Source organism: Mandrillus leucophaeus, unplaced genomic scaffold, assembly GCF_000951045.1.
Source record: "Mandrillus leucophaeus isolate KB7577 unplaced genomic scaffold, Mleu.le_1.0 Scaffold14, whole genome shotgun sequence".
In the NCBI taxonomy this organism is placed as follows: domain Eukaryota; kingdom Metazoa; phylum Chordata; class Mammalia; order Primates; family Cercopithecidae; genus Mandrillus; species Mandrillus leucophaeus.
In genome coordinates, this window is record NW_012101365.1 from 9,456,876 (window position 1) to 9,474,083 (window position 17,208).

The following is a 17,208-nucleotide window of genomic DNA, read 5'->3' on the forward strand; positions in this document are numbered from 1 at the left end:
AAAAAAAAAAAAAAAAAAAAAAAAAAACCGGAAGTTTAAACCAGAAAATAATAAGATTAGTTACCTACAGGGGGTAGGTAGGAATAGGGTAGAAAGAATGTGGGAATGGGACCATGGTAGTAGGAAGAAATGACACTTCTCTGAGTATACCTTTTCATATAACTATAACTCTTAGAATCATTGTGATGCCTCATGTCCCTGATACCCCGATAAATAGATGATAGATAGATAGCCAGGATATGTGTGTATGCTGGTGTGGGCAAAATGAAATGCACACAGTAAAAACTGAAACTCCTGTATTACAAACGGGGTTGGGAAAAGAAAAGAACAGAACCTAAGTAACTTTGGGAAATAATATTTTAACTATATGCCATATGGCTAAAGAAAAAAATAACCATCCATAAATATTATATTCTAATTGGTAAATTTGTTTTTCATAGGTATATATGTTAGCTATAGTGACAACTCTTTATGTGTATGCTACAGTTGAGCAAAGAAATCAATATATTGTGGATAATGAGAGCCAGGTTCCTCACAAATGGGAAAAGGAAAAGGTTAGAATGAACCTTATGGTTTCAGTATCAACTTACGATTTTATAAATATATATATACACACACACACACACACACATATATACACACACACACACAGCTGGATATAAATATAAGTAAATATAGATACGTATATTCATGCGTGAATATACATGCATATACTCCCTAGCTCTGTCTGCTGAGATGGCCTGGAAGCAATGGCCCAATAGTAGCAATGTGTGTACCTAGCTCACAGGTACTGGATTCTAAGTACCATTCTCCCTCCCATTTCTCCAATAAAAGTAATCAGGACTTCTTAGAAAGATGGCTGAGTCTGTGCTGGGGCAGTAAAATTATGGTGCCAGAAAGAAAGAAGTTACTCAACAAAGGATTGTTAAAGTACATTGGAACCAGCTTTAAGAATCTCTCAGTGGCCTATTTAGGATAAAATAAACAGTAATAGCATAAAATAAGTCCATAAGTAAATAACTCCATAAGTAAATTACTGAAGAAGGAAATAAACGAGGAAGAAATGACAGGTCTTCCTCTTCACTGTCAGGACAGTAGCCTTCCAATTAATAAATGTAGAAGAAATCATGGAAATAGAAAATCATCATTAGGTAAACACTACACCGATAAATGTTGTAGGCAAGAATCATAAATGGATGCTAAAATTAGTGAGTAAAAGTGGGAAGCAGGATATTTTCATAAACCCAGAGGATTTCAGCACAAGATACTAATTAAGATGAAGAGGAAAATAATAACTTTCCAGTAGTATCTAAGTATGGCAGACACCACCTTACCCAAGTGACGAAAGTTAACAACACCAGCAATAACATGTTGTGATGTCACATATCTCCTTTTGTGATGCACCAATAAGGATACAACATCATTTCTGCCATGTTCTTGCCCAAAATGATTAAACTCAGTGTAAACATGGGAAGCATCAGGCAAACCTCGATTGACATCTCACAAAGCTATTAGCCAGTTTGCTCCAAAGGAAAATTAAGAAACTTAAATACTGAAGAACTGTCCTAGATTGGAGGAGACTTAGGGAGGTACCACAGCTATAAGCAATATATAACCATGGATTCAACTCTGGACCAGAAAAAGGACATTGGTGGAGGAAAACTGCTGAAATTCAGATAGAGATTAATAGTATTGTTATTTATGGTAATTTCTTAGGTGATGAGTAAAAGCGAACTCTGTCTACCATTTTTGTAACTTGTGTAAATCTAAAATTATTTTGAAATAAAAACTTTAAAAAAATAATAAATGAATGAACTTTCATGCTGATAATGCTTAGTTGTCAGGCAGTTTAAGTAAAGTAAGATACTTTTTATAGAATTATCAGAGAAACCCAGGTAGCTAGCACAGGACAAAAGAGAGATAGTCTAAGGTGGCCGCTAATAGACTCTGAAGCCAAATTGCCTTTGCCTCAGCTTTGCCCCTTATTCACTTTGTGTGTCTGGGCTATTTACTTAACCTCTGTGCCTTAGTACCTCACTGTAAAGGGAATAATAGTAAACATTTCATGAGGTTGTTGAGAAAATTAAATGAATTAGAATAGTGAGTGACACAGAGTGATGATTAAGAGTCAAGCTGTAATAGGTGTTCAACTAAAAAATGGTAATGATAAAAGTAATTGTTGGGGAACATCACACACCGGGGCCTGTCGTGGGGTGAGGGAATGGGAGAGGGATAGCATTAGGAGAAATACCTAATGTAAATGATGAGTTAATGGGTGCAGCACACCAACATGGCACATGTATACATATGTAACAAACCTGCACGTTGTGCACATGTCCCCTAGAACTTAAAGTATAATAAAAAATGAATAAATAAATGATGGTTGTAGTTAGTATATTAGACATTTCCATTCCACTAAGTGACTTACATTCTGATAGGATCAGCACACCTACACAGAGCAGAATAAATGCATACTGTACTAAAATATAAGTAGTGCGTTATCAGGGTGTGTAGAAAAGGAGGACTGATCTTGACAAGGAGTTTGAGAAAAGCTTCATAGGCATTCCCTTTTAGGAGTCTTTAGTTACATTGCCCTTGCAATTAGTCATTAATTACAATTACCGTTGAGAGGGATTATGTCACATAACCCTATCAACTAGCATATTAGTTGGCATAGAGACCATATAACCTAGAAAAGGGATTCCTAATTTCAGATCATCAATGAACCTCTTGAAATTATGTATTGTTTTGCTGATTACATAATTCTGCGTGTATTTCTGTGAAGGGGGCCCTAACAGTCAATATTTTCTTAAAGGGATTAAGCATTTATAAACCACTAAGCCAAAGAAAATAACACTAGATTTATAGTTTGGAGACCTGGATTCAAATCTCAGCTCCAACGTGTATCATTGTGTGAAACCCATTTTCCTCATTGTAACATAGGATAGTAATGGAGAATCAGCCCGAGACACCTCTCAGGATTTATTTTGAGTTTAGAAGAGGTAATATATTTGACGGGGCTTTGTAAACTGAATTATGACAATAATGATGACCACTACTACTCTATTAGTCCATTCTTGCACTGCTGTGAAGAAATACCTTAGACTAGGTAATTTATAAAGGAAAGCGGTTTAATTGACTCAGTTCTTTGGGCTGAGGAGGCATCAGGAAACTTACAATCATGGTGGAAAGGGAAACAAACACATCCTTCTTCACATGGCAGCAAAAGAGAGAAGTGCTGAGCAAAAGGAGGAAAAGCCCCTTATGAAACCATCAGATCTCGTGAGAAGTCACTATCACAAGAACAGCATGAGGGTAACCACCGCCATAATTCAGTTGCCTCCCACCAGGTACCTCCCATAACACATGGGGATTATGGGAACTACAATTCAAGATGAGATTTCGTGGGGACACAGCGAAACCATGTCAACTACTATTATTACTACTAATGATTGTAAGAGGAGGAAGTTTTGGTGGTGGCTGATCTGGGTTCAAGCTGCAGACGTCAGTCATTCATACCCTGCCTGCCTTCTTATGGAAAGCATGGAGGAATAGCAAGGACAGGGACTGGGAATTAGAGGCCTTGGGTTCTTGTACCTGTTCTACCCTGAATGTCTCAATGACTACTAGATTCTTCATCTGTAAATTACAATTCTACTACCCTACTTCCTTCATTTTACAGTCATTAATAGGATGAAAGCAGGTCACTGGAATGTCTATATGTGAACATTTTAGTGTGTAACACAAACTTAGTGAATATTTGGTTTTGCAATGACATACTCAAAACTTCCAGAACTTTCTTCTATAGATGAACTTCATTTGAGTAGCTTCTATTGCAAATCATAATAAAAAGAAGGAAGAATTTATGGATTAGCATGCAGACTCAGAGAAACAACAGTATAGGGTGGTTCCGAAGCAGCAACTTATAGAATTCAGTGGTGGAGTCAGAACTGGATTTAAATCCCACCTCTTTTCGCATAACTTCATACCCACTTCCAGCTACTTCCCTGTATTTGTCCTTCTGTTTAGAGTGGAGTTTCTCCAAAGTATCGCCTATACTCTCGGTCTCTACTTCCCCACTTTCTACTCCTTCCTTGCCCGCCCCAGTTTGAATTCTGTCACCATCAGCCCTCAGAAACATTTCATATTAAGCTTATCAGTGACCTCTATTTTGCTAAGTCCATAGGATGTTTTTTTATTCCCCTTTCTTGAGTTCTCAGCAGCATGGGACATCATTGATCACTTTTTCCTCCTTTTAACATTCTCTTTCCTTGACTTTCTGTCACCCCCTCCGTTTTCTTCCTACATCTCTGATTCCTCCTTCCTAACCTGCTTTTCTTGAGTTTAGAGTTTTTTTTCTTGACCATTAACATTAATGTTTATCATAGCTAGCTTCCTGGCCCTCTTCTCTCTTTGCCATCTCTTCCAAGATGATCTCAGCTATGCTCTTGACTTCATTTCTGTCTATATTTTGATGACTCTTTTATGACCAGCCCAGATACTTAGTAGGTATTCAGTAAATGTCAGTTCTGTTTCCTTCCACTTTTCTTTTATTGTCTTACAAAGGAAAGTGCATCTGTATCTTATTAGATCTATGAGTACAATATTCTAAAACTATGGGACCGTTTATACTTCAAGTCTTAGAAACAGGCATAGCTGTTCTTAAAATGAAGTTGGCTGTTTTGAAGGGAGGACAAATCCTTCTGAATCAAGAACGATGTGTCTCTTTTGCTGTAACTTGGGACTTTCTGAAAACAGCAATGCAGGTCACCCCTATCTCAGAGCTTAGGGTCAGCAAATCCTGTTTGAAACTGTGGAAACAAGTGTTGATAAACAGATTGAGTATTTTATACTCTTGATTTACAATAATCCCCTTAGGCCCCATCTCTGAAGAGAAGTGTTTTGCAAGCTTATAAATTAAGTAAACAAGAACTAGATGTGCCTGTACATGTAACTGGTAACCAAAGTTTCTCTTTATGTGGGGCCAAATTTGCAGATATTTCACTCTTTAGCAGAGATCACCTTATGTCGATCATAAATTTTGACTCTTTTCCTCTAAATTTGATTCTCTTAGAAGTTCTTAATTAACAGTGTCTCTGAATTAGGTTCTGGTGACGACAGGGTTTAGAGAACATTTTGGCATAATCCACAAGTGCTAGATTCAAGGTTGGCAGCAAAGCAAAAGTTAAAATCCAGGGTCTCTGGTTCATCTATCTGATTATCTTTTGAGCATTTATGATACGTGAATGAACCAAGCAAACAAAGTCTTTCCTTTCATAAAAATATACACACACATACACATATATACATGCAGTACATACATGCAAATATGCATACTATATACATATACATATATACATATATAGCCAGCCACTGATAAATACTCTAAGGAAAATTGTAGATAAATAAGGAGATATAGAACGTTGGTTTCAAACTCCTTAAGATTGTCTTTGTTGTGCTGGTGCACATTTTTTCCTCAACCTTTCTTTTTTCCTACCTTCACTGAATTTTTCTGTTATTGCTCTGAGGACAGCTAATTTTTCTTGATCTGATTTATTCCTCAAACTTATTTTGCTTTGGTAATTCCCATAATCCCACTAAATACCAATTTCTTAAAATTCACTAGTCCTCTATATCGCGAATTTCAGATATATTTAAAGCTTCCCACTAAAGGCTGTGCAAATCCCCCTCAAGCAAAGAAAGGGGAAAAGGAAGACAAGAACATTTTTTTTTTTTTTTTTTTTTTTTTTTACTGTTTTGAAATTATCTTCTTTTAAATTTAGATGGATCATTAAGAATGCTTCCAATTTAAGGTTCTAAGCACAAAATCCAGATATGTCGTGTTATGGACTTGCTTCCTGAAGATGAAATCAGCAGTTGATGGAAAGAATCCACACTCTCACAGAGCAGCAAATCACAAATGGTTGTCTCTGTGAAGCCAGTAGCTTTGCATTTGATATTTCTATCTGGGCTCATTTCCAACTGTTCAGGATTTGGATTCCTGAAGGCTTCTTCAGCACTTAACTAGTTCTATGTTGGCTAAAGGGGCTGGGACTGTTTCTGCACACACAAACGGATCTTTGTCATAAATCCCTTTTATAATGAGAGAGCAGCTAGGACACATTGCCACGTCGTCCCCATTCTCCAAATCTTCCTTGGTGATGGAGAAGTTATCTCCACATGGGCAGGGATAGAAATATGTCTCCGAGTCCTCATCATGTTGGAAGTCCTCTATTTCCACCTCGTCATGAAACACTGCCATGGTCAGTGGGGGTCACTGAAGGGGTCATGCCCTGGCAGTCCGAGACCAGCTCGAGAGTCTAACTTCACCGGAGCTGGCCTGGGCTCAGCATCGACAAGAACATTTATTAAGAATTTGCATATGTTTGGCACTGTGCTTAGTGATAATAGTTTCACGTATATTATCTCATTTAATTGTAGATGAGGAAATGAGGATTATTGGGAGCTCTCAGACTTCACTTCTAAAAATTTTTCTCTCTTTCCATTCTGCTATTTTGTATTCGGAGTCCCCTTTTTGCCTTTATGGCTTTTTAAACCTTGGACCCTCATTCTGACAACTGGGGCATTGAGTCTGTCACTGAATATTTACTTAGCCTTCCCTGAGCTAGGGCAGTCAGTGTGATAATATTAACACTTTTCATCCCCTGTGGTATGCAAAGATAATCAGTAAATTCTTAATGGCTCTAAGTTCAGAAAGATTTCTTACAGAAATTAGTTGGATATTGTTATGCATTTCTTTGGCTTCTGTTTTGCATGCAAATAAAAGAAAGTGCTCGGGGCATTGGGGTCTTCTTTAGAAGACCAAGTAAATCCTCTTATTTTCTACCTCCCAACTGGTTACCAGTAGCTCAGCACAGTGCCTGGCATGGGGCATGTGTAGGGAGGTCATAAGATGCCTATTCCTTTTCCCAGTCCCCATATTCTCTATATTCCAGCATGTCTGGAAGGCTATGTCCATCTGAAGGGTTTTAGATAGGCATGGGAGTGATAATCAAAGATGCATTGTAGAAGAATCAATCAGGAAAGAGTACAGAAAGCCTGATTGGACATTCTTAGTTGACTTGTCTTTGGACATCTAAGAGGAGTCACTTAAAGAGTGGTCGGATACTTGACCTGGAACTCATAAGAGAGAAATGGACAGGAGTTAAGGTCATATATTGGAAGTCCTCAGTACTAGATGGTAACTAGAGCCGTGAGAAGAGGATAGGATCAGCCAAGAGGAGATAAAGAGTAAGAAAATGGTCAAAAACAGTAGATCTCTGGAAGATGTCATATGTTTAATGAACAAGTGAAGAAGGAGAACCAGCCAAAGAGAAGGAAGGAAAATCAAGAGAGAATAGTGTTTCAGAAACAAGAGAACAAATGAGGAAGGAGTGGTCAAATGGTGTAAAATGCCCAAAATGGTTTATTGACATTAACAACAAAGAGCATATTGTTCCTCATGGTGGGAACAGTTTCAGTAGAATGGAGCAGGCAGAATGCATAGTTTATTGGGTTAAGAAGTAAGGAACTAGGCTGGGCGCGGTGGCTTACACCTGTAATCCCAGCACTTTGGGAGGCCGAGACGGGCGGATCATGAGGTCAGGAGATCAAGACCATCCTGGCCAACATGGTGAAATCCCGACTCTACTAAAAATACAAAAAAAAATTAGTTGGACATGGTGGCATGCGCCTGTAGTCCTATCTACTCGGGAGTCTAAGGCAGGAGAATCACTTGAACCCAGGAGGCAGAGGTTTCAGTGAGCTGAGATCGCACCACTGCACTCCAGCCTAGCAACAGGGAGAGACTCCATCTCAAAAAAAAAAAAAAAAAAGAAGTAGTAAGGAACTAGACACAGACAATATGGAAGCTTCTTTTCTAAGACTTTCTCTTACTGCTATAAATGGCACAAGTATATTTTGTTATACCATGTATTCTGATTTTTTGGTTTAAGAGTATGGCCACCATACTCTCTGGGCAGCCTGTGAACCCAAAGAATTAGGTGATTTATGGAGAGGGAGAGGACATGAGAGGTTTCCAGGATGCTGTCTGCATTTAAGATTACAAGCAATAAGGTTCGAAAAAACATCTTGCTTGATTCTTGGATTTTTAAAAAACTAGAAATGAGTTTCTTATGATGGCAAAGAAGAGGAAACTATTTACTGATAAACCTGTCATTTTACAGTGCTCAGGGCTCTATGTTTGATCTTCATAGCAGGCTTTAAGTAGACAGTATTAGCTCCAATAGTAAAAAAGCAAATAGGCTCAGAGAGGGTTTGCCTACCTGATCATCCAGCTGGTACGTGGTGAAGTCACTTTATGATTATTGAAACTATATTTTCTTCATGATACCCAAAGGGATGTGGACAGCAAAAATTTCTCCCTCTGAAACAGGAAAAATCAGCCTGGGGTTCATGAGAGAGAGGGAGAGCGATCCACTTGGGATCACAGTTAATATGTGATTCCCTAGCTAGAAGAAGGTAGGCTGCCATTTGAGAAAGAATTGATAAAACATACAAAATGAAACAAAGTCAGAACCAAAAAAGGTATCATGCAAGGTTAAAATTACGTGAATAATGATGTGTATTAGTTGGTTTAATGTCTTCCAAGTGCATTTCATTTTGAATGATATACTCAGATAGCACACATGGTAAGGTATAATTGAAAAAACATGTAGGGGAATGGCTGCATTCAAAGAATAAACATACAGCTGCAAGGAGGTTAGGAGTCAAAGGGGTAAGCATATGCCCCATCCCCGAGGGATCTCATTAGTGCATGAGTGGCCATATATGTAGAGGCTAAATGAATCTCACTGTTTGCAAAGACCTGCAGTAAATGAGACAATGACGAATCAATACTAATTAGCCCTATAGGTTCTTATTGACCCAGATGTCTGAAACCAAATGCCCTGCTCAGAGATTCCTTGAGCGGCAGAATGAAAAGATTTATAGACATGTGTTTCCAAAAAAAACCTTGGCTTTAAGAGCAGTGGCTATTCTGAAGTGGAAAGTCGCAAGAATTAGTGCAGACTCTTGACTTCTGGCTAGAAAAGATGTTCTCGAGGCTTGTCGTGTGAATGTGATTCCCACTGGACCAGGAGCAGAGAGAGCGAAGAGATGGAGAACCAGGAGGTTATCATATTCACGTTCCCTGATGTGTTGTTCTGGCTCTACCTTGTATGGAGGCTTCAGAGGATCCTTTCCTCTGAAGCCATAATAGAATCATTCTAAAACAGGGTTTGAGTTTTTCAGGCTTTGATGAACAATTTCTGACCTAAGATACAGAGAGCCCATGGCTTCAGAATCACAAGAAGAAGGGTTTAAAGCTGGACTCAGACCTGTCTCTTCACCTCTTGAAGCATCTTCTCTGTAAAGGGATGTTAGTGATACCTCCCCCACTGGGCAGTGCTGGGAGGTCTGGTGTATACTTAGGGAATGGCAGCTGGTGTTAACTGTAGTTGTTAAGCCTTTTCCCAGTAATATCTTATTCCTGCCAATATGATCTAAGAAAGAAGATTTTTGCAGATGAGAATGAGCTATTACAGCAAGAAGCAAATAAACTGTTGGTAGGTAGGGCAGTAGGGCTGCCCTCACCTCCACCCTAGCACACATCACATGCACTCACACACGCACATATACATGCATTCACATTGACACACTCAAGCTCACACAGAGCAGCTTTGCTTTTCTATATTTTTACATTGAATATTTACATCAACTTTTTGTTTAATAAAGGAGTTCTACTGATAAAGGGGTAAAAAGAAAATTTAAAAATCGCTGCTCTACTCATTGGTTTGTTTCCCTACACCAAGTACAGGAAACTTTTGGCAACTTCATGGTATCTATGGGGACACTCACGCAATCACAAATAGAACGAGAAATCGCTGAGCCTTCCTTCTAGAACACTTTTAAAATGCAAAACAAATAATGCCTTAGGTATCTTAGATATTAACCTCCTTTGGACATTGATTTCCTATGCTTTTTTTTCTGCCATTATACAAGCCATGTTTTTAACCTTTAAAGAGATTGCCAAGGACCCCAGTGGGAAGTAGCACAGATGCCAACTGCTGCAATATCCACTTTCTTTTGAAATCATTGGTTCAGAACTTTTAGAAAGCAGCATCTTTTAAGAGGGAAAGGCTGACCAGCTTTAATCTTTGTGCCGTGTGGTGTGATTTAACCCAGCGAGGGAGGTGTTATTGAACCTATTTTATGAGTGGGAAAATTGGAGGTCAGAGAGGTTAAGTCACTGGCCCATTTTACCGAGCGAGGAGAGGTAGTGCCAAGATCTGAACCGAATAGTGCTCTCACACCCATCATCTTCTCTCCACTTCCTCCTCACCTGAACATGTAGAGAATGAAGGAGTTGGTCTGACTCCCTCATTCTACACATGAAGAAATGGAGACTTAAAAAGAAGAAAAAAGCCAGGCACGGTGGCTCACACCTATAATCCCAGCACTTTGGGAGGCCAAGGCGTGTGGATCACCTGAGGTCAGGAGTTTGACACTAGCCTGGCCAACATGGTGAAACCCCTACTAAAAGTACAAAAATTAGCTGGGCAGGGAGGCTGAGGCAGGAGAATCGCTTGAATCTGGGAGGCGGAGATTGCAGTGAGCCGAGATCACGCCATTGCACTTCCACCTGGGCAACAAGAGTGAAACTCTGTCTCAAAAAGAAAAAAAAAAAAGAAAAGAAAAAACGTACACAATGTCATCTGGTGGGTTTAGGTTGAAAATCAGGTCTCTAACTCCTGATCCTAACTGCATTTAAAACATTCAGTCACTTTCCTTAGCAAGATCCTATCCTGAGTCTGGGAACTTATATTTCTCTCCATTTATCAACTCATCGTCATTATTACAATTAGGAATACTGATTTTAATAAATTATTGACATATGTACAGTACTGTACAGTTTACAAAATACCATGCCTTCACATACATAATCTTCTTTGATCTTCACAATAACCCTATGAGGTAAGTTGGACAGGGATTATGATATCTGTTTTTACAGATGAGAAGAGGGTGGTTCAGAAAGTTTGAATAACTTTCTCATGGCCATGCACCTACTAAGAGTAAAGCCATTCCTGAATCCAGTCTTCTGACTCCAAACCTTTCTACTAGGATGGGCACCTTTCTTGGTGATACTACAGTGTGATTTGAGAGTACAGTGGGCTGGCTTCTCTGAAGCTTTTAGAAGCCTGCTTACCTTCCTGAAACTGATATGGAAGTACAAATGGTTTCTTTCTATCGAATGATTTGCTCCCTGACCCTATCCCCCTTTTAAAAATAAAATTCACTTCTCTTCCAGATGCCAGAGTGTATATGCATATCTGAACAGTCACCTGGATCTGATTAAGAAGGCTCAGCCTGTGGGTTTCCTTACTGTTGATTTACATGTTTGGCCAGATTTCCATGGCAACCGGTCTCCCTTAGCAGATCTGACACTAAAGGGTATGGTAAGTAACAGCTAGTCCTTGCACGTGGGTGAAGGCAGGCCAAAGGGCTACAAAGTTTGGAAGAAGCAAAGTGAGGAAAAAGGAAAAGAAAAAAATAAAACAGGCCAACAGCCCACTAGCTTTGTGCAGATGCATTACTGTTGCTGCTCCCTGGGATGAGCTGCTGAAAGTTTTCATTGTTTCTGAGCCAACCTTGAAAGCGTTAAAAGCAGCATTTCCTAGTTCAGCTACTGCTGCCTCTTTGTCCTGTGGAGTGGCTAAAAGTCATGCCTATGTAATTTTGGCATTTACATCAGTCTGTAAAGTCATATTTTCCAACTGCATCTTTAGGTTGCCCAGTAAATCAGTAGTAAATATTACCACCCATGGTCTTGCTGGCCGCAGCCACACATCTGCCTAGGCTCTGAGTCAGGGCTATTCAGAGTCTACACTAATATAGTTAGGATTTCAGATTAAACTTTGGTATAAGTGAATACAATTTATAACTTATGTTGGAGAATAAATCCTGCTGTTAGTGCCCTTTAGGGTCACTTCCTCTGTGGATATTCTAGGCCCTCCTAGAGGGGCCAGATGAACTTGGTGGGAGAGCTCTCAACCACCCCAGTTGAGATGTAAAAGTAACAACATCTTAGACACCAGGAGAATCATGTTTGAGGTGTGATGAAACAGGTTAAAGCTAGAGGAGGGGCCAGGTGAGGCCACAAATAAGAAAATAAGCCATGAATACAGGAACTAGGAAAATGTCGTAAAGCTGAGAAGGTGAGTGTGAGGTACGTTAAGGCAGAGTTCAGAATGGAGGCTGTAAACAAGGCAAGGCTTATGCAAAGGAAGCTGCGTAATAGTGGAGCAGGCCTGATGGAATCAAGAATTCAAGACGCAAACTACTACAGTTTTATGGTTAGTTTTATTGAGATTGTTTTAAATAGTTTTATGATGCCAGCAGGAAGACCTGAACTTTATTTTCATTACCTAGCTGACATGATCAACTTCTATTACTAAAAGGGAGGCATGGTGAAAAGAAAAGAAAATTAGATATGGCAAAGGTTATGTTGATCTCGAGTCCATGAAGCATGCCTACACAACAAATCATGAGCTTGGTGTCCTTATTTATAGAGGCAGGAGAAGAATGTCCAGAGAGGGCCATGTGGCAACAGGCCGCAACTAGAAAGCCACACTTTCAGATAACCAACTCTGTCTGTAAACAGGGGGCAGGGGAAGAACACATTTCATATGGGTACAGAAATAAGTGTCTTAATTAGAGACAAATATCTGAAGCCAAGCTAAACAGAGTTAGATACTTAAAATGTTGAAGCAGTTAAGAAGCTTGACCAGGGTTTTAAATGACCCCAAAATAAAGCAGTGTTGCATATAAAATGGTCATTGCTCTGGAGGTCATTTGTTGCTTTAGATAAAACTGACCTGAGGGGGCCTTCCCTCGCCAATGTCTGTCATACCCAAATTCAGTACCCAGCATGTCAGGCTTCATGTCTCCCAGTAGCTTTTATCCATTTCTTAAAACCAATCCTGACATCCAAGACCTAAGAATTATCATCAGAAGGATATTCTAATAAAGTTGACCCAGATGCAGAATGAAATTCCAAAGAAATCAATGGAATGTTCTGAAGAATTCTCATAACATGAGAATAAGTGTGTATGCACCAAAAGTAACTTCTTATATGGGGACATATGCCCAGTTGTATCTAAAAATCCTGGGTACGTTTACTTTTTTAAAAAGTTGTACGTTTGTTCACATACCTCATATATCACTTGATAGTTCTTGGCAATGATTTCCCTTTATAACTGTCCTTGGGTTAGGCTACAATGGAATAGCTATCACTCCATGAATTTGCATCACAACACTGGAAGGAGAAGATGACCTAAATAAGATAGAAGGAAGGCAATTCTGAGCTAAATACTTCACCCCAAATCTCCTTCCTTCAGTCTAGTTTTGGAAAACATCAAAATAGTGACCCTGAAATTCTTCTGTTATCATGTTATATCCTTTTGCTGGAAACTATAATGATGCCTATCTCCAGCACTCATTCAGCAAATATTAATTGGGTCCCTAGTGTGTGCCAGGCACTGCTGTAGATATGAGTAAGGTGCAACAATACCTACCTTCATGGAGCATGTTTAAGGTTGGGGGTGGGGCAGTGCTTGAGAAAATGTTAATAGGATCTAGAATTGCAGGATAATTCCAATAAAGCAAGATCCATGTACAGTTTCTTCTTTTGACCCCTAAAACGTTTCCCTGGACACATAGTAAGCGCTCAGTATATACTTATTTATAATTTATAGGCAATATGGAGATAATAAAGAGGTGATTTGTTGCTTTAGATAAAACAAACATATGAAGAATTTACTAATACCAAATGAATTAAATGGCTACTGACACTGACTATCCATATGGTAAGTATTTAATACCAATATTAATATCCAAGTAAATAAAGATAAGCTCCCATTGTATCATAATTATGAGAATGTTTGTTCATCAAACAAATACAGGCCCTATTACAGTTGGTGGGGGATATGAGTAACTAGACACAATGCCAGCCCTCAGGAATATCACGAACTTTGGGAGGCAGACAGAATATATAAACAGGGAATGGAAAGGTGGTATTAAGCTCCAGTTGTCCTTCACTGTCCAGAGCTCTCCAGATGCATGGAAGACGATTGCTCAACCTGGTCCCAGCAGTCAGGAAAGCTACAGATGGGAAGTAACATTGACACTGAGTGAAGCTGGGAAGGGGGTTTGAGGCCAAGGGAATCATAGTATGTGCAGTATTCTAGCGGGAACAGAGCATGGCATGAATGTCTACAATTTTGGCTCCTTGTATCATTGTCTAACCAATGATAGATTCCCTTTAGCATTTTATCTTAATAATATAAAAAGAAAATGTTGTCTCGAAAAACCACTGGATATCTGTATATTCCTGCTTCGGCAGCGTTGCACTCTTCCAGTTCTCTACTCTCCCCTCAGGTGACTCTTTACTTGCATTGTAAAACATTTACCCATTCACTGTGTTTTTATTGAATACCTGCTGTGTGCAGGCCTATGCTAAACCCAGGTGAGACAGAAAAAAAAGAAAAGTACCTGTCCTAAGTTCACGTAAAAGTAGGGGAGGTAATTATTGTACATATGTGTATGTGTGTATACAATTATTTTACAGTGTGATCTCTAATAATCAGTGCAAGCTGAAGGAGCTCAGTACATGTCTGACTTTGGAATTGTTTTCATGTGACATTGGGCTGGCAAACCCTGATGCAGCCTTTTTCTACTTCTCTTGAAAATATTTGTAAAAATGCAAAAAAGTCATGAACTCATGCAGGCCTTAGGAATTAGGATGGTGTTCAACTAGGAAAACTAGAATTGATATTCCCAAAGAAAATCTGGGAGGATTTTCTAGAATTTAAATGATGAATGCAACTTGTTTGATAACATCATATATGACATAAGAACAAAGTCATGCGTGACCCACCATGGAAAGAATTTGGACCTTGCCACCTTCTGCTCCCTAGCATAAAAGCACAAGGTTCTTTTAAACCTAAAAACAGCACAGCTATCCCTCGACTTTACTGCTGATGGTTGGGTTTTTTGTTCTGTTTTTGGAAAGCAGCCAGTGAGTTTAAATTCCTAGATCCCCCCACGACCCTGTTCCCAGCCGCCCTTTCAGTTCATTCCATTTGAAAACTGCCAGCCCAAGAATCCACCCAAGCAGGAAGTGTGAATTAGGAGGAATGGTGATGGCTTGCATTCTAAGCATCTGTTAATGGGGCAGATGTAGGAAAAGCCTTGGTAGTTCTGTAAACTTGGGAGGAAGGGTGTAGTTTGCACTACTAGTTCTAGGCTTGGAAAGCCAGGAAGTGCTGATCTACCTCAGTCCAGCAAAGCTACAGAAAATAAAAACTGCTGTACTCTGTCTACTGGCATTTAGCTGTAGATCTGAAGAGACAAATTCAAGTATACGGTGAGTGGGGATAAGAGCAAATCACATGTGCTGTGTGCTGGGAAATACTGAACGTGTGTACCTGTCTAGTTAATGTTGAAAAATAATAACCCCATAGAAAAACCATTACATACAAAGAAAAAGAAATACCATTGTGAACACTTAAAGGAAAGCCCTCTTGAAAATTATTTACTACTGAAACCAAATGAAAATGTTAGAGAACTTTGTGATATATTCAATACAATATTTTTAATTTTTTTTTTAAGAGACAGGATCTTGCTCTCTGTCACTCAGACTGGAATGCAGTGGTGCAGTGGCCTAATCAGAGCCCACTGTAACCTTGGACTTCTGAACTCAAGCAATCCTCCCATCTCAGCCTCCCAAGTAGCTAAGACTACACAGACACATGTCAGCATGCCCAGCTAATTTTTAAAAAATTTTTTGTAGAGATGGGGTCTCACTGTGTTGCCAACGCTGGTCTCAAACTCCTGGGCTCAAGCCGTCTTCCCACTTCAGTCTCCCAAAGTGTTGAGATTATAGGCATGAACCACTGTTCCCAGCCAGAATTTTTGTTTCAAGGCATATCTCTATGAAATAGGCCAGAAACTTATTAGGAAAGAATGAGTTAAGATGAAAGGACAATGGAATGAGAAGAAAGGGGAAATGGCAAAGACCACAAGACAACTAAAAATGCAATCAAAGAATTAAAACCTACATTGAAAGCAATAGGGAGTATAATTTTCACTGAAGAAAATAAGATCAAGGCTGTCATAAGACATAGCATGTGTTTTCAATTTACTCTATAGGAAAAACATTTTGAGGATAGGAGCGACAGCTTATTTGCTTTTTAAAATCTCAACAGTTCTTAGGTCAGAAGCTGGCACCAAATAATTGCCTTATGGTCAAACAGTTCTTTTAATCACTGTTCGCCAAATGAGGAATGAACAATGACCTGCTCAAGGTTGCAAAGCCAAGAAGTGGCAGAGCTTGCCTTTTAGGATATGCACCCCATCCTTTTAGGATACAAACCCTGGACTTTGCAAAACGCGTGGAGGACTATTAAGAAAGGGAGTTTCAACATGCATTATACATGGTTTCATAGTGAACTACGTTCCTTAAGCTAGTCCTTGCTCCTCTGTTCTTCTGACCACCAACCTTGTGGCTTATCCTCCCACTTTTACCCTAACCATGGTCTTTGGATTTAAACTCTGACCCTGTCTCTTCTCAGTAAGGTACTAGTTTCCTTCCCACCCTCACTGACTCAGATTTCAAAACAAATAGCCACTTGCAGTTTGACCTGGTCCTAATGCCTTCCACACTAGGTGCCTACCTTCATAAGTAGGAACAGGACATAACCCAGGAATCTCTTCCTTACGCTTCATAGTATCATTTCCTTTTTGTTCTGGTAACAATTGACTCCTATCATGTGACTAGCTGTCTCATTTTTCTTTTGATGATACAATATCAGCCTGAAGCACTGGACTAAAGAGAGGTGGAGGAGGTGGGGGATGAGCAGCCTAACAGCATGGTTGGACTAAGTACCCCACTATGTAAACATTTCTCTTTTCCAGTTGATAAAGCACAGAAAGGTGAGGGCTGCAATATGATTATTTAAAAGAAGCAGAAGCTTAGGTAATAACAGTCAGTCTCAAAACAGTAAGTGCTGATGATTTTAGGTTCATTAAAAACAAGACAGACCCCCCCCCCAAAAAAAAATTGCTTACTTTTAAAGTAAGAAAAGGACATGGTCACACATAAAGGTAGATGAATATAGGCTGGGCTTGGTGGCTCACACCTGTAATCCC

General features: G+C 39.4%; 2 protein-coding genes across 5 annotated transcripts in view; one reads left to right on the forward strand and one right to left on the reverse strand.

The window, feature by feature from the left end:
- Positions 1–17,208, forward strand: part of FGGY (FGGY carbohydrate kinase domain containing) — a 469,171-nt gene that overhangs the window by 341,233 nt on the left and 110,730 nt on the right. For 3 of the 4 annotated variants that reach the window (XM_011973864.1, XM_011973865.1, XM_011973866.1), the window contains one exon: positions 11,309–11,456. In XM_011973864.1, coding sequence (XP_011829254.1) covers positions 11,309–11,456 — 148 coding nt within the window. Of the gene's footprint in view, positions 1–11,308; positions 11,457–14,349; positions 14,437–17,208 lie in introns of all 4 variants that reach the window. The other variant, XM_011973863.1, reaches the window with a different exon arrangement.
- Positions 6,014–6,262, reverse strand: LOC105534925 (DPH3 homolog). Its single transcript, XM_011973862.1, has 2 exons — positions 6,159–6,262; positions 6,014–6,083 (listed from the first exon to the last, which is right to left on the reverse strand). Exons 1-2 carry the CDS (start codon positions 6,260–6,262, stop codon positions 6,014–6,016), a joined length of 174 nt encoding a protein of 57 aa, XP_011829252.1.

Coding starts and splice junctions, on each gene's coding strand:
- LOC105534925 (XM_011973862.1), bottom strand. CDS start 6,262: ATGGCAGTGTTTCATGACGAGGTGGAAATAGAGGACTTCCAACATGAT. Junction 6,084..6,158: donor GGAGATAACTTCTCCATCAC/CAAGGAAGATTT, acceptor AGGGATTTATGA/CAAAGATCCGTTTGTGTGTG.